Source organism: Scyliorhinus torazame, chromosome 7, assembly GCF_047496885.1.
Source record: "Scyliorhinus torazame isolate Kashiwa2021f chromosome 7, sScyTor2.1, whole genome shotgun sequence".
Taxonomy (NCBI): Eukaryota; Metazoa; Chordata; class Chondrichthyes; order Carcharhiniformes; family Scyliorhinidae; genus Scyliorhinus; species Scyliorhinus torazame.
This window is the reverse complement of record NC_092713.1, coordinates 299693873-299711869: the sequence shown is the minus strand read 5'-3', so window position 1 is coordinate 299711869 and position 17997 is coordinate 299693873. Positions and strand designations below refer to the sequence as shown.

General features: G+C 44.3%; 1 protein-coding gene and 1 long non-coding RNA gene across 6 annotated transcripts in view; one reads left to right on the top strand and one right to left on the bottom strand.

Annotated features, from left to right (window-relative positions):
• Window positions 1–11439, bottom strand: part of LOC140427124 (uncharacterized) — a 146225-nt gene extending 134786 nt beyond the window's left edge. The window contains exon 1 of the long non-coding RNA XR_011948396.1: window positions 10932–11439. This is a non-coding gene — a long non-coding RNA (uncharacterized lncRNA). The remainder of the gene's footprint in view (window positions 1–10931) is intronic.
• A 77-nt stretch (window positions 11440–11516) lies between these two features.
• The window catches only part of LOC140427122 (glutamate receptor 1-like), a 310380-nt gene continuing 303899 nt past the window's right edge, over window positions 11517–17997 (top strand). For 2 of the 5 annotated variants that reach the window (XR_011948394.1, XM_072512659.1), the window contains exons 1-2: window positions 11519–12401; window positions 12651–12794. Coding sequence is in view for 4 of the 5 variants with exons in the window: in XM_072512659.1 (XP_072368760.1) it covers window positions 12320–12401; window positions 12651–12794 (226 nt within the window). In the remaining variant the exon portion in view is untranslated. Of the gene's footprint in view, window positions 12402–12650; window positions 12795–17997 lie in introns of all 5 variants that reach the window. The other 3 variants (XM_072512660.1, XM_072512662.1, XM_072512661.1) reach the window with 3 other exon arrangements.

Genomic DNA, 17997 nt, shown 5'->3' with positions numbered 1-17997 from the left:
TGGGAAAAATATTGCCAGAAAAGGTGGTGATATGTGGAATTCAGGGTGAGAGGAGTAGCGTTCCATTATATAAGGTAAGGTTGGAAAGTCCAGTGAAGAGTGGTGAAGCGGTAGTAGGAGTAATAGAGAAACTATCTTGTCCAGGAATACAGTTTATCTTGGGTAATGATATAGCTGGATCGCAGGTGAGAGTGATGCCTTCTGTGGTTGATAACCCAGTGGAAAATCAGACAACTGAAGTATTGAAGGACGAATATCCTGGGATCTTTCCAGATTGTGTAGTAACAAGGTCGCAAAGTCACAGGTTAAGACAAGAGGAGAAATCAAAGAGTGAAGATGAAGTTGAAGTGCAATTATCAGAAACCATTTTTGATCAGATGGTTGAAAAAGAACAAGAACAGGTGGAGGATGAGGCGGATATTTTTAGTTCAGGAAAATTGGCGGAGTTACAACAGAAAGATATAGAAATAAAACGGATGTATCAGAAAGCATATATGGAAGAGGAATCTGCGTGTATACCAGAGAGTTATTACCGTAAAAGTAATGTCTTCATGTGAAAATGGAGACCATTACATATGCAGGCAGATGAAAAGTGGGCAGAAGTTCATCAAGTAGTATTGTCGGTAGGGTATAGAAAGGAGGTGTTGCGAGTTGCACATGAGGTACCAGTGGGAGGTCATTTGGGAATAAGGAAAACTCAAGCTAAAATACAAAAACATTTTTATTGGCCTGGACTACATAAAGATGCAGTTAAATTGTGTCAATCATGTCACACATGTCAAGTGATAGGGAAACCTCAAGCAGTGATAAAACCAGTGCCCTTCATACCCATTCCTGCATTTGAGGAACCTTTTACAAGGGTCCTAATTGATTGCGTAGGACCGCTTCCTAAAACGATAAGTGGAAGTCAATATCTTTTGATGATAATGGATGTGTCTACTAGGTTTCCAGAGGCCATTCCAGTATGATATATTACAGCTAAAAAGATTGTGGAGGAGTTACTTAAATTCTTTACTTGATATGGACAACAGAAATACAATCGGATCAAGGATCAAATTTTACCTCAAGATTATTCAAAGACGTTATGGATAGCTCAGGAATAAAACAATTGAAATCAACTGCGTACCATCCAGAATCGCAGGGAGCATTAGAAAGGTGGCATCATACATTAAAGACAATGTTGAGGGCTTATTGTCACGATTATCCAGAGGATTGGGATAAAGGAATTCCAATTGTACTGTTTGCAATTAGGGATGCACCTAATGAGTCAACCAAATGTAGTCCTTTTGAGCTCATTTTTGGTCATGAGGTAAGAAGACCACTTAAATTGATTTAGGAAAAATTGGTGAGAGAGAAATCGGAAATTACATTATTGGATTATGTGTCAAATTTTAGGGAACGATTAAATAAAGCAGGTGAATTTGCGAGACAACATTTAAAAGTTGCATAACATGTGATGAAACGGGTAGCGGACAAGAAATCCAAAGTTCATAGTTTTGCCTGTGGAGATTATGTTTTAGTATTGTTACCAGTGGTAGGTGAACCTTTAAAAGCAAGGTTTTGTGGACCTTATCAGATTGAAAGGAAATTAAGTGAGATGAATTATGTGGTAAAAACGCCGGATAGAAGGAAGACTCACCGAGTGTGTCATGTGAATATGCTTAAAGGGTACTTTTGAAAGGGAAGGAAAGAAAAAGGAGGTTTTCATGATTCTAACTCAAAGTGATGAACCAAATCCAGATGACTGTGAATTTGACATACCTCAAATTAAATTGGAAAACTAGGATGTTCTTAAAAATTGGGATGAATTGTTAAGTTACCTTCCAGAGGAAAAACAGACTGACCTGAAAGAGTTATTGATATCACATGGGCAAGTTTGTAGAGATAAATTGGGAAGTACTAAAATGGCTATACATGATATAAATGTGGGAAATGCTGTTCCAATCAAACAACATCCATATAGACTTAACCCTTTAAAATTGGCACAGGTTAACAAAGAGATTGAGAGTATGCTTAAAAATGGCATAATTGAAGTTGGCTGCAGCCAATGGAGCTCACCCATAGTGATGGTACCTAAACCAGACATTACCCAACGGTTGTGTGTGGACTATAGAAAGGTTAATGCAGTTACAAGAACGGATTCTTATCCCACGTTTGGAAGATTGCATTGAGAAAGTGGGACAATCAGCTTTTATTTCCAAACTGGATTTACTTAATTGTTACGGGCAGGTACCTTTATCCGAAAGGGCGAAGGAGATTTCAGCTTTTGTGACTCCAGATGGTATATACCAATTCAAAGTTATGCCATTTGGCATGAAAAATGCCCTAACCACATTTCAACGGTTGTTTCAGGATTACCCAATTGTGCGGTATACATCAACGATCTGGTAATTTTCAGCCAGACATGGAAAGAACATTTAAAACATCTGAGGAAGTTATTCGATCGACGTCAGGAGGTGGGTTTGGTGATAAACCTAGCCAAAAGTGAATTTGGAAAAGCCCAAGTCATTTTTCTTGGCCATACAACCGGACAGGGTCGAATGGTCCCACGGGATGTGAAACCAACAGTTATTGAAGAGTTTCCGATACCCTTGACACGAACGGAAATAATGCGATTTCTTGGCATGAGTGGGTTTGATCAAAAACTTGTGCAAAAGTTTTGTAATGTGATTGCTCCACTGATGGGCTTGCTGAAGAAATTTCAGTTGACAGCAGATTTTCAACAGGCACTTGACTGCCTGAAAGCTGTGATAACCAATACTCCTGTGTTGGAGAATTACAAGGGACTCTGTGATCAGATTGAACTAAAGTATCTGACTTGAAAGAGAAATGCCGAGGCGTAGAGAAATGGACAGATCATGCAGAGACATTCTTGTTCAAAGAGACTGTCAATCGAGAAGGATTTCAGTTGGAGGAAAAAGAACGGAAAAAAATGGACGATATTATTATATCTGTTTGTCTGTGTAGTTTTTTGAAGCAAAAAAGTATATTTACTGCATGCATTTCTTAAAGGATAGTGAAAAGGTGAAAAATGAAACCATCTTGAAGTTGATGGTTTATTTTTTTTTCTTGGGGGGTGGTGTCATGTGAGAGCACCTTTAAGAAATGGGTGTTTATCAGTCATGTCAGAGTGTCGGTGGTGCTGGAGTGTCTGTCAGCTTTTTTCTTTCATTTTAGGCTGTTTGCTGCAGGGTGTGTTTTAGTTCCGTTTTCAGAGCTGGATAGCTTCAGTCACAGCCAGAAGGGGTAGTAGTCTCTCTCTCTGTAATCTAAAATCTGTAAAGCGATCCTTTGGTGATTTAAAACTAATAACTGCTCTCAGTAGTGACTTTAACCTGATGCGCTTCTGTTAAAAGTTATTTTTTAAGTCTTATGGATGTTAAAAGGACAGCTTAAGGATTACTTAGTGTTGTATTCTTTGGGGGTTATATTTGAATTGATGGTTGCTAAGATGTTCACTGTATGTTTTAAAAAGGTTAACTTGAGTTCATAGAATCAACATTGTTTTGCATTAAAAAAATACTTTTCCATTTCTGCTGTGCCACACCTGTAGAGTGGGCCGTGTGCTCCCCATACCATAATCTATTAAACGTTGTGGGTCAGGTGAACTCCATGATACACTTTGGGGTTCTCTAAACCCTGGCCCATAACACAGGCAATGACCATCTCCTACAAGAGAGGGTCTAACCACCACTGATCAGAAACTGAACTGGACTGGCCACATTAATACTGTGGCTAGCAGGGCAGGTTAAAGGCTAGAAATCCTACGGCAAGTAACTCACCTCCTGACTCCCCAAAGTCTGTCCACCATCTACAAGGCACAAGTCAGGAGTGTAATGGAATACTCTCCACTTAACTGGATGAGTGCAGCTCCAACAACACTCAAGAAGCTTGATACCATCCAGGACAAAGCAGCCTGCTTGATTGCTCCCCCTTCCACAAACATTCAGACCCTCCACCACCGATGAACAGTGGCAGCCATGTGTACCATCTACAAGATGCACTGCAGCAACTCAACAATGTTCAAAGAACAAAAAAGAACAAAGAACAATACAGCAAAGAAATAGGCCCTTCGGCCCTCCAAGCCTGTGCCGATCACGTATCCAATCTAGACCTACTGCCTGTATCCTTCTATACCCCGTCTGTTCATGTGCTTATCCAGATAAATCTTAAAAGTCGCTAAGGTTGTTTCTTAAACAACACCTTCCAAACTCGTGACCACTACCACATAGAAGGACAAGAGCAGCAAATACTTGGGAACCCTGCCACCTGGAGGTTCCCCTCCACATCACTCATCACCCAGACTTGGAAATATATTGTCGTTCCTTCACCGTCGCTGTGGCAAAATCCTGGAACTCCCTCTCTAACTACAGACTGGGTGTACCTACACTTCAAGGACTGCAGTGGTTCATGGGCGGCATGGTAGCCCATGGTTAACACAGTTGCTTCACAGCTCCGGGGTCCCAGGTTCGATTCCCAGCTTGGGTCACTGTCTGTGTGGAGTCTGCATGTTCTCCCCGTGTCTGCGTGGGTTTCCTCCGGGTGCTCCGCTTTCCTCCACAGTCCAAAGATGTGCAGGTTAGGTGGATTGCTCTTAGTGTCCAAAATTGCCCTTAGCGTTGGGTGGGGTTACTGGGTTATGGGGATAGGGTGGAGGTGTTGACCTTGGGTAGTGTGCTCTTTCCAAGAGCCGGTGCAGACTCGATGGGCCGAATGGCCTCCTTCTGCACTGTAAATTCTATGATAATCTATGAAATGGATGAAGCTCTTAGGGGAATTGTTTTAGAGGAATTTAAAGATTCACTTCATGTAGCAGTGAGAACTCATGTGGAAGACCAAAGGGTTGAGACTGCTAATCAGGCAGCAGAAATGGCAGATGATTTTGCATTAGTTCATAAATCAAGGTTTGGTTTTCAACATTAATTTCAATCTGTGAAGGATAGAAACTAGGGAAATGAGAAATCCACGGGTGGTCAAGGCAAAGGAGGTACAGTTGGAGATAGTAAAGAGATTTTGCCTCGATTAAAAAGTAAACTTATGAGGGTAGAAGAGAGATAAGGAAACTTAAATATTTTCATTGTAATAAGGTTGGACACACAAAGTTACAGTGTTGGTGGCTTAAGAAAGGTACCAGGAAGGTAGCCTCCTGAAAACAGGATAAGTCAGTGGGGTTTATTAAAGTGGAACAAAAAAAAGACATGGTTGTAGCTGAAGAGGTTTAAAAGAGTGTACAGCCAGTTCAGAGGTTTGTTGACAAGAAGATGTCAGATTTTTTTAAAGGTTTCATTTGGATTTGGATTTTGTTTATTGTCCCATGTACCGAGATACAGTGAAAAGTATTTTTCTGCGAGCAGCTCAACAGATCATTAAGTCCATGAAAAGAAAAGGAAATAAAACAAAATACATAATAGGGCAACACAAGGTACACAATGTAACTCGATAACACCAGCATCGGATGAAGCACACAGGGGTGTAGTGTTAATGAGGTCAGTCCATAAGAGGGTCGTTTAGGAGTCTGGTAACAGTGGGGAAGAAACGTTTTTTGAGTCTGTTTGTGTGTGTTCTCAGACTTTTGTATCTCCTGCCCGATGGAAGATGTTGGAAGAGTGAGTAAGCCGGGTGGGAGGGGTCTTTGATTATGCTGCCCACTTTCCCCAGGCAGCGGGAGGTGTAGATGGAGGGTGAGGCAATGGTTTACTCGTGTGTACAAGTTGGAGTAGGTAAGGAGGTTAAGATCTTGAGGTATACAGGAACAAGTCAATCTTTAATGGTGAGAGATAAGAAGATAAGTAGTTCAGATGGAATATTGCCAGAAAAGGTGGTACTATGTGGGATTGCTGGTAAAGTGAATATTGTTCCATTATGTAAGGTAAAACTAGAGAGTCCGGCTGAAAAGTGGTGAAGTGGTGGTAGGCATAAGAGAGAAATTACCTTTCTCAGGAGTACAGTTTATCCCAGAATCCCTACAGTGCAGAAAGAGTCCATTCGGCCCATCAAGTCTGCCCCGATCCTTGGAAAGAGCACCCTACCAAGGCCCAGGCCGCCAACCTCCCCCATAACCCAGTAATCACATCTAACCCGTTATGGGGCAATTTAGCATGGCCTATCCACATATCTTGCACATCATGGGACTGTGGGAGAAAAACAGAGCACCCGGAGGAAACCCACGCAGACACGGGGAGAAATTGCAAACTGCACACAGACAGTCACCTGAGACAAGAATTGAACCTGGGTCCCTGGCGCTGTGAGGCAACAGTGCTAACCACTGTGCCACCATGCCTCCCAGATTACCCTGAGTAATGAAAAAGCTGGATCACAGGTGGGAGTGATGCCTGATGTGGTTGAAAAGCGGGTGGAAAGTGAAACAACTCAGGTGTTACAAGAAGCGTCTCCTGGGGCGTTTCCAGATTGTGTGATTACAAGATCACAAAACCAGAGGTTGAGGCAGGAGGAGGAGAAATTAAGGATTAAAGATAGGGAGGTAGAGTTTTACTTATCAGAAACAATCTTTGACCAGATGGTTGATGAAGAACAAGAGCAGGTGGAGGATGAAGCTGATATCTTTAGTTCAGGAAAGTTGGTCAAATTACAACAGAAGGATTCAGAGATAAAGCATTTGTATCAGAGGGCATACACAGAAGTAGAATCTGAGTGGATACCGGAGCATTATTACATTAGAAATAATGTATTAATAAGGAGGTGGAGATTTACATATTCAGGCAGATGAGAAATGGGCAGAAGTTCATCAAGTTGTATTAAAGGTGGGTTATAGTACATGAGGTTCCAGTGGGGGGTTTAGGAGTAAGGAAAGCACATCAATACTACAAAAACATTTTTTTTAGCCTGGACAGCATAAGGATGTAGTGGAATTTTGCTGTGAATGTCACACATATCAGGTAATAGGAAAACCTCAACTGGCAATCAAACCAGCCCCATTAATAATAATAATAATCTTTATTGTCACAAGTAGGCTTACATTAACACTGCAATGAAGTTACTGTGAAAATCCCCTAGTCGCCACATTCCGGCGCCTGTTCGGGTACACAGAGGGAGAATTCAGAATGTCCAAATTACCCAACAGCACGTCTTTCGGGACTTGTGGGAGGAAACCGGAGCAACCGGAGGAAACCCATACAGACACAGGGGGAACAGTGACCCAAGCCGGGAATCGAACCTGGGACCTTAGCGCTGTGAAGCAACAATGCTAACCGCTGTGCTACCGTGCCGCCTGGTACGGTTTTTAATTCCTATTAGGGTCCTAATTGATTGTGTGGAACCCCTTCTGTTTTTCGCCCCCACGAGACCCACGGGAACGAGGCGATTGACCACCCTGTGGGACTCGGAGAAAACGAGCTCCTCCACTGAGGGATGGAGGCCCAACAGTGGGGCTCATTAATTCTCCAAACTAAAAGTCGGTCAAAGAGGGAGCCGGCATCTCAGGATGGTCCCGGCTGGGACTTGGAGTGTTGCTTAGCTGCTGTATTTCCTAACTGTGAGTAGGAACTAAACTACTTTTGACTTACCTTTTCAGGATCCTCATTGACTGCAATATCTTCCTAAGACAAAAAGTGGGAATCAGTATTTGTTGGCCATAATGGATGTGTCTACTAGATTTCCAGAGGCCATTCCATTATGAAATATTACAGCTAAGAGGGTTGTAGAGGAGTTAACTAAGTATTTCACCAGGTGCAGAATACCAAAAGAAATCTAATCAAATCAGGAAACCAATTTTATGTCAAAGTTATTCTAGGAAGTTATGGACAGCTTAGGAGTAAAGCAATTTAAATCAACTGCGTATTATCCAGAATTAGAGGGAGTATTAGAAAGGTGGCATTAAACTTTAAAGACCACGTCGAGGGCTGATAATTAGGATTTTCCAGAAAATTGGGATAAAGGAATTCAATTTATACTATTTGCAATCAGTGATGCACTAAATTAATCAACTAAATTCAGTCCATTCAAATTGATTTTTGGTCATGAGGTAAGAGGACCATTTAAATTGATCAAGGAGAAATAGGCGAGTCAGCATGTGGAGACTACATTGTTGGACTATATCAAATCTTAGGGAGTGATTAAATTGGGCTGATGAGTTGGCTAGAAAGCATTTAAAATTGTCGCAGCATGTGATGTAAAAAGAGGTGGATAAGAAATCAAAAACACAGTTTTTTTAGTATGGAGAAAGCATTAGTATTGTTACCATTGGTGGGTGAGCCATTGAAAGCAAGATTTAGTGGGCCTTATCAAATTAAAAGGAAATTGAGTGAGGTAAATTATGTGATGAGAATGCCGATAGAAGGAAAACTCACAGTGTGTCATGATAATATGCTCAAAGGTATTTGATAAGGAAGGAAAGAAGGAGGATGTGTTAGTAGTTATATTTCAGAGAGAAGAGATAAATCCAGATGATTCTGCTTTTAACATTCCTCAAATTAGATTGGATAATGAGAAAGTAACAAGAAATCTGGATAAATTACTGAATTACCTTCTGGAGGAAAATCAGAGTGACCTGAAAGAGTTATTACAATTGCATACAGCTATATATGTAAACAAACTAGGAAGTACAAAGGTGATTGTACATGATGTAGATGTAGGAAATTATATTTCAATTAAGCAACATCCATATAGATTCAATCCACTATGTTTGGAACAGATGCAAAAGGAGATTGTAAGCATGCTTAAGAGTAATATTGAAGTGTGTTGCAGTGATTGGAGCTCACCTATTGTGTTGGTACTGAAACCAGATGGAACTCAACTATTGTGTGTGGATGGTAGGAAAGTCAATGCAGTTACAAAGTCAGATTCGTAACCAAACTCCAAACTCCCAGTTATCACTCTGCTCTCAGTCTTGGTCTTTCTCATGGTCTTTTATCCTTCCGACTCCGCTGTCTCAATCTTTCTCACTCTTTTATCTCCCCTTCTCCGTTGATTTTCCTGTGATGACACTCTTTGTCCATGCCAGAGTGAATAATATTGGAGTGCCTATTCTGTCTCCACAGCCCTATTATTGGAGCAACACTTAAAAATAAAATGTTGCGTTTTGGAGTTAAAAATACACCTTATTCAGGAAAATTGAAAAATGGACCTGGGAGACCTGGTCTGGTAACACACAGGTCATTAAAGTGCCAGAGGAGCAAGATAAAGCCTTGAAAAAAGAACATTATTTCCTATTGGGAGCTCAACATCTAATGTGTATTGGAGCTCGTTAAGTCTGCAGTTGAAATATATTGTATGGACTGGGCAGCCTAGTGCAAAGATCAATACAATGGGAATTATACAGTGTAGCTTCACTGGGTTATAAACAGGGATGAGGGAAGGGCTGCGGTTGTGAAGAGAAACTTAATGTCGGGAGCTTTCGTCACTGCGGATGAGAATATTAAGTGGTCACTAGGTAGAGGTCTTGAAGATAATGAACATTTGTGGCCGAGTAAATAATTAGGGATTGTTTCGACTGGACAGTAATGAAAGGGCACAAATTTATAACAATCACAAGTAGAATAAAAGGGGAGGTATAGCTCAGGCAGAAGGTGGAATTATCTGCCATAGACTGATGTTGAAGCATCCTCCCAATAATCATTTCAAATGCAATTAAATAGTTGCTTCAAGAAATGAATATTAATGGCAAGGTGGAACAAGCAGGAGAATGGGATTAGAATGGGGCGGGGAGGATATTAAAGGATGTGAGGACTGAGTGGGAGTATAGGATTAGACTATGAAGGATAGTAAATGGTATGGGGAGTGAGCAGGAATAGTGGGATTAAACTATGTGCGGTATTAGAGGGTGCGAGAATAGATTGGTGGAGAAAACACAGGGGCTCAGATTTAATAGTCTGAATCATATGGTTCAATGCTAGAACATTCAATGATCCCACATAGCAGTAAAAGCCTCAGACAAGCTCCACTCAGTGTTGCCAGACATCTGCACTGCCCTTAGCATCTAGTCACTGTTAGTTACTCCTGATTGCAAGTTTCAATTTGTGAATATCAACACTTAACAGGCTTGATTTTGGCTGGAGTGTTCCTCACATGGTCAAATAGCCTGGCAATTCTGATCACCTTGGTGGATGAAGCAGAAATTGTTCCTCTTGGAGCAGATTGACGGGGAGATTTGATAGAGGTGAACAAGATTGTGACAGGTTGGGATAAGGTAGACAAGGAAAAGCTATTCTCATTCGTTGATGTTCTACAAAGTGTAGGCGGAGGCAGATTCCTGGTTTGAGCCAGAGATGCAGGGGGAAGGTGAGAAAGAACCTTTTTTACACAGCGGGCGGTAATGAGTTGGAACGCGCTGCCCACCAGGGTGCTGGAAGCAGAGATGATGAGCAAATTCAAAAGGAAATTGGATTGGTACTTGAGGGAAATAAACTGGTGGGGCTACAGGGATAGAATGAAGGAATGCGAGTCGCCACAGAGAGCTGGGACAGACAAGATGGGCCAATGGGCCCCTTATTTGCCGTGAATTACTCTGTTAAATCGAATATGTTCTCATTCTCCTGATTTTATCCATCCTCGTCATTCAAAACAGCCTCCTGCCTTAAAGCCCAATCCTTCAGGCTCCATTATTGTTTGCCTCACTGCCAAATAGGGTGGATATTGGGAACGCGGGTTGCTCAGTGGGGTTTGGGGGTTGTGACATCAGGTCTGGATGTGAATCCAGGGAAGCCCAAATGAGGAAATTGTTTCATCCCATGTACAGGCTGATTGTCAGTGCTCACAGTATTCTCTGTCTGAGCAAGGAGAGTGGATTGCTGCCTCTTTCGCTGTGTGAGCTGCAGTTCCCCACCCTCCCCTAAGCACACACACTTACCCTCCCTGATGAATTGACTGATGAAATGTACAGCATTTTATCACACACCGACTCATTCACTAACCAGCTCTCTCCAGAAGGGGAGGGAGGGGGTTCCTAAACTGTTACCATGGTTACATTAGCTTACCTTCAAACCCTGCCATCCAGTTACATCATTCAGTCCGGTTGTGGGAAGATTCATTGTTTTAGCAGCACAATCCTGAACTCGCCCTACACACCCTCAAGGCACATACCCCGTGCGAAGATCTTTATGTATATGGAATAAAACTGCTGCTTTTAACCCCATGGAACCCCTTTCCAGTCGCTGCTCCTTCCCTGAGCAAATTGCTCATCAAGTCATGTTGCACATGTCTCGCTGTCGCCTGATCGCGGTTTGCCTGTCAAACGCTGCAGGAGTAAACAGGAGCACTCCGAGCTGGGGCCGCTCCGCCAGAGGGCCTACAGCTCCACCAGAGGGCCTACAGCTCCACCAGAGGGCTCAGCTCCACCAGAGGGCTTACCTCCATCAGAGGCCTCAGCTCCACCAGAGGACTCAGCTCCACCAGAGGGCTCACAGCTCCGCCAGAAGGTTCACAGCTCCGCCAGAAGGTTCACAGCTCCGCCAGAGGGCTCAGCTCCACCAGAGGGCTCACAGCTCTGCTAGAGGGCTCACAGCTCCACCAGAGGGCTTAGCTCCACCAGAGGGCTCACAGCTCCGCCAGAGGGCCCAGCTCCACCAGAAGGCTCACATCTCCGCCTGTGGTGCTGCTGCTCTGGTTGAACAAGCTGCCTGTTGCTCCACCTTCCGGAACAAGGAATGTGTTGTCTTCTCCGCGCTGGGGGCGCTTGGTCTCTTTGTCTCTGCAGCTCCGTGCTTATGAGGCGTCTCCGCGCTGGAGCCGTTGTTTTGTGTGTGTGAGAGAGAGGTACCTCCGCGCTGGGGACGCTCTGTGTCTGTGTGTGTGTGTGTGAGGGGCAGCTCCGCGCTGGGGACACTGTTTGTCTGTGTGTGTGTGTGTATGTGTGAGAGGCAGCTCCGCGCTGGGGCGCTGTGTGAGAGAGGCAGCTCCGCGCTGGGGCGCTGTGTGTGTGAGGGGGGCAGCTCCGCGCTGGGGACGCTGTGTGTGTGAGAGGCAGCTCCGCGCTGGGGCGCTGTGTGTGTGAGAGAGGCAGCTCCGCGCTGGGGCGCTGTGTGTGCGTGAGAGAGAGGCAGCTCCGCGCTGGGGCGCTGTGTGAGAGAGGCAGCTCCGCGCTGGGGCGCTGTGTGAGAGAGGCAGCTCCGCGCTGGGGCGCTGTGTGTGTGAGAGAGAGGCAGCTCCGCGCTGGGGCGCTGTGTGTGAGAGAGAGAGGCAGCTCCGCGCTGGGGCGCTGTGTGTGAGAGAGAGAGAGAGAGAGGCAGCTCCGCGCTGGGGACGCTCCGGCAGCCCAGCTCAGTGCAGCCAGAGCGGCGAGCAGCAGCGGGTGAAGCGCAGAGCCGGCGGGGAGAGGCAGCTCCGGGAGAGGCAGCCAGCCCAGCTCTCCGATGCAAAAGGCAAAATGCAGCGCTCCATCCTCACCGTGCTGTGCTCGGCATTGCTGGGATGCGTTTTGGGAGCTTTCCCCAGCAGCTTACAAATCGGTAAGGAGTTGCAAGAAAGCCCGTCCGCATTCTTCTACACTTTCATTCATTCATTCAGCACATTCACATCTTCTTATTTGGGGAGGGGGGGATTTGCTTTTTATTTGTCGATGGCCAACTCCGTAATCCTGCATTAAATGTGCAATGTTTATTTTGGGGGTTTGGTACCATTTGGTTGGAATGAAATTGGAGTTCTCTCTCTCTCTCTCTCAAACCCTCCAGCTCATCTTCCTTTTTGTTTTTTCCAAGGTGCTCTCTTCCCCAAGCAACAATCCCAGGAATATTCCGCCTTCCGATTCGGATTATCGTTCTACAACACGGACACCATGTACAAACTCAACACCCAGACGGAGAATGTGGACATCAGCAACAGTTTCGCCGTCACTAACGCCTGTGAGTTGAAGCTGGTTGTGGGGGAATCGATCCCGGGACTGGGTGGCGACGGGTGTGAGAGGGACAGAGGGAGGGTAAAGGGGTTGGTGTGTGTCCCCCCTTGGAGTGTTCAGGGCCTCTGAGAGACGGGTGTGTACAGATAGAGCCTGTTCTCAGGCTGGCTCCGTTCTGAGAGGCAAGGGACCTTTGTTTAAAACACATTCCTCCCCAGAATTGTGAAGGCATCAGTATTTGGAGACTGTCCCTGGCCGGTTTCACAGACCGAGATGTGTTCTTTAAATATAAATACATTGCTGTGCATTGTTTACTGAAGTTGGGGAGTTCAGCTGGTTTCGTTTCCTCTGGCGGTTTAGGGGTTTTCCCCCCACTGCAGCCTCTCATTCCAGGCATGGGAGGGAGCTTTTTTTTTTGCTGGGTCTCTCATGGAAATGGAGTCGGTGTTTGAGAACTGATCATTCTGACATAGGGCGGCGTGACCCCCCTCAGGGAACTGTGTGACCCCCTCAGGGAACTGTGTGACACTCGGGGTGGGTTTTGAACCCCCCCACCCCCCCGGGTCCAGTGGCTATGGTGCGGAGAATTCTCAGGAGCGAAGTGTCCATGTCGACTCAGGACCAGTCCACATCGCCCAGTTGCCCGCAACTCTCCGTTAAATAGGCACTCTGGATTCTGTCTTCGTTAGAGTTGAAAAAGAAAAGGTGCCCGGCGTTAAAGACCTGTGTAAAAATGCGGTAGGTCGTCGGGGAGGCAAGGGACTTTGCTGAAAGGTGTCAGTTTGTGCTGAATCCACTGAGGGCGGTTTGAGACAGCAGCCAGCACACTGCTGGGGGCAGGTACCCCAGGGCCGCCGACCATTTGCATGCTGTCAGTCCCACTAGTAAAACAATGTTAGATGCCCAGGTTTAAATTGAGTGCGAGACACACACCATGTTGTGAATGAGGATGGTGTGAGAGTTTAGAGTTTGGGGCAGGACATGGCGCGGAGATTTCTCTCCCTGACTCTCGCACCGGGCTCCAGTCTGTTATTGGGTGGATATTAAAATCTGAGTGTCTAAAATATGACTTTTGATCAGAAATGCTCTCCAACATCTTCAAGGGACTAATAATTCTCCTCCAGTCTCTCCTCATTTTACTGGCCCCTTTTTTGAAGTCAATTGCTGCATTGGAATATTGATTGTTAATTTACTTCCCTGTCAAATATTTGTCCCTGTTATCTCTGCCCCCACCCCCCTGCTCTTTTCCTGCCCCTGAATCAGACATTCACTGGAACATGGTTGTCTGAATCTAGTCCCAATCAGTTCCCCTCCTCATATTCCCCGATTAGTTCCAGATACTATCGGCTGGCTTTAGCCTCGAACCTCACTGCCCTCCACCTCGACTCTCACACCATTTCTGTTTGGTTTGGGGACTGCTTCCCTCAAAGATACACCAGCAATGCCCAATAGATTTTACACGCTATAGCCTCCAAACGGAAGACGATATACACAATGCACGTAATGCATTCGTGTACACAATCAGTGTGTACTCACAAACATGCAGACCGATGCACAATGTACAAGCTAGCCACCTTTCTCGCGTTTGCACAGACACTCAGAAGACAAGTGGAGATTCAAGCATTTCATTCTCGGGGTGGTGCAGTGGAAAGGTTTCATTGTGATGCCCGGGTCACCAAATTAGCTTCACAGACTGACAATAGGAATTTGAGACCTATTACCTACTTCGAGGATCATGGAAAGTGAAACTGTAAATCAGCTGTGGTTTCTTAATTTACTAGCGTGTAGGATTGTGCCCATCAGTTTTCCCCGTTGGAGTTTTACAGGGATCAATGCGGGATGGGATAATCAAACAGTATGAGGCAGCCTGATATCCCCATTGCAGCACATTTCCACGTTCAGTGCGGGGCACGATAGCTTGCTGAGTGAGTGACCGAGCCCCTTTTCCATGTGGCTCCGGCTGATAAATCCTCATTTGCCCAATTGGTGATTCATCTGACAACAAAATGTGCTGTGAGCATCTGACATGCAGCACACACTGATTATTCATTGGATCCTGGGGATATCCGCAGTTAGTTTAAATACCCTGGGACATTATTCCGAGTCTACATAATAACAACACTGCCAGCTCCCACTGGGTCCACTTTTACTCTAATCCCGGCCAGTGTATCTACCTTCTGAGTCGGCACCAACTGCGCAATTGACTCCAATAGAGGTCCGGTGATTTTTTTAAAAATCGCCGAACAGATTGTGAACAATATTGTTTTTACACATTGTTGTGAAGAATGAACACAATTTCTGGCTGCGACGATTTGAGATCTTCTTTGGCCGAGATGGAAACTGTTCATCTGTCAGTTGACATTGCACACAGTGATTTATTGGAAATTACACTCACAGGGTTATCGGTCAGTGTATTCACTGGATTATTGGACATTGAACACTTATTTATTGGACATTGTACTCATAGGGTTATCGCACAGTGTATCCCCTGGATTATTGGACAGTGTGCACACTGGTTTATTGGACATTATACTCACTGGATTATTGGACATTGTACTCACTGGATTATTGGACAGTGTACTCACTGGGTTATTGGATGTTGTACTCACTGGGTTATTGGATGTTGTACTCACTGGGTTATTGGACAGTGTACTTACTGGGTTATTGGATGTTGTACTCACTGGATTATTGGACATTGTACTCACTGGGTTATTGGGCAGTGTACACACTGGATTATTGGATATTGCACTCACTGGATTATTGGACATTGTACTCACTGGATTATTGGACATTGTACACACTGGGTTATTGGACATTGCACGCACTGGGTTATTGGACATTGTACACACTGGGTTATTGGACATTGTGCACACTGGGTTATTGGACAGTTACTCACTGGGTTATTGGACATTGCACTCACTGGATTATTGCACATTTTACTCACTGGGTTATTGGACATTGTACTCACTGGGTTATTGGACATTGACTCACTGGATTATTGGACATTGTACTCACTGGATTATTGGACATTATACTCACTGGGTTATTGGACATTGTACTCACTGGGTTATTGGATGTTGTACTCACTGGGTTATTGGACAGTGTACTTACTGGGTTATTGGATGCTGTATTCACTGGATTATCGGACATTGTACTCACTGGGTTATTGGACAGTGTACACACTGGGTTATTGGATATTGCACACACTGGATTATTGGACATTGCACACACTGGATTATTGGACATTGCACTCACTGGGTTATTGCACATTTTACTCACTGGGTTGTTGGACATTGTACTCACTGGGTTACTGGATGTTGTACTCACTGGATTATTAGACATTGGGTACACTGGATTATTGGACATTTTACACACTGCGTTATTGGACATTGTACTCACTGGGTTATTGGACATTGATTCACTGGGTTATTGGACATTGTACTCACTGGGTTGTTGGACATTGTACCCACTGGAATATTGGACCTTGTACTCACTGGAATATTGGACATTGTACTCACTGGATTATTGGGCATTTTACTCACTGGGTTATTGGACATTGTACTCACTGGGTTATTGGACATTGTACTCACTGGGTTATTGGACATTGTACTCACTGGGTTACTGGCTGTTGTACTCAGTGCATTATTACACATTGAGCTCACTGTCTTATTCAACTTTGTTGACATTGGGCTGTTACACATCTTAGTCACTGGCTTAGAGTCAATGCACCCAAAGTTTTACTGGACCTCATACTTACAGGGTATTGGACATTTTACTCACTGCGTTACCAGACATTGTACGCACTGGGTTATTTGAGGTTGTACTCACTGGGTTATTTGACATTTTATTCCCTGCATTATTGAACATTGTATTCACTGGGTTATTGGATATTGTACTCACTGGATTATTAGACATTATATTAGCTGGGTTAGTGAACAGTGTACTCACTGGATTATTGGACGTTGTACTCACTGGGGTCTTGGACATTGTATGCAGTGGGTTATTGGACATTGTACTCACTTGGTTATTGGACATTGAGCTCACTGGGTTATTGGACATTGTACTCACTGGGTTATTAGACATTGTACTCACTGGATGATTGGACATTGTACTCATTGGGTTATTGGACATTGTACTCACTGGATTATTGGACATTGTACTCACTGGGTTCTTGGACATTGTATGCACTGGGTTATTGGACATTGTACTCACTGGGTTATTGGACATTGTACTCACTGGGTTCTTGGACATTGTATGCACTGGATTATTGGACATTGTACTCACTGGGTTCTTGGACACTGTATGCACTGGGTTATTGGACATTGTACTCACTGGGTTATTGGACAGTGTACTCACTGGGTTATTGGACAGTGTACTCACTGGGTTATTGGACAGTGTACTCACTGGGTTATTGGACAGTGTACTCACTGGGTTATTGGACAGTGTACTCACTGGATCATTAGACCTTGTAATCACTGGTTTTTGGACATTGTGCCACTGGTTTATTGGACATTGTACTCACTGGGTTATTGGATATTGTACTCACTGGATCATTGGACAGTATACTCACTGGATCATTGGACAGTGTACTCTCTGGGTTATTGGACAGCGTAGTCACTGCATTATTGAATATTGTACTCACTGGGTTATTGGACATTGTGCTCAGTGGATCATTGGACATTGTACTCACTGGAGCATTGGACATTGTACTCACTGGGTTATTGGGCATTGCACTCACTGGGGTATTGGACATTGTACTCACTGGGTTATTAGAAATTGTACCCATTGGGTTACTGGCTATTGTGCTCAATGCATTATTGCACATTGTGCTCAGTGTCATTTTCAACTTTGTTGACATTGGGCTGTTACACATCTTAGTCACTGGGTTATAGTCATTGCACACAAAGTTTTACGGGACCTCATACTTACAGGGTATTGGACATTTTACTCACTGGGTTACCAGACGTTGTACTCACTGGGTTATTTGAGGTTGCACTCACTGGGTTATCTGCCATTTTATTCCCTGCATTATTGAACATTGTATTCACTTGGTTATTGGACATCGTACTCACTGGATTATTGGACATTATATTCGCTGGGTTATTGAACAGTGTACTCACTGGATTATTGGACATTTTACTCACTGGGTTATTGGACGTTGTACTCACTGGGTTATTAGACATTGTACTCCTTGGGTTATTGGACATTGT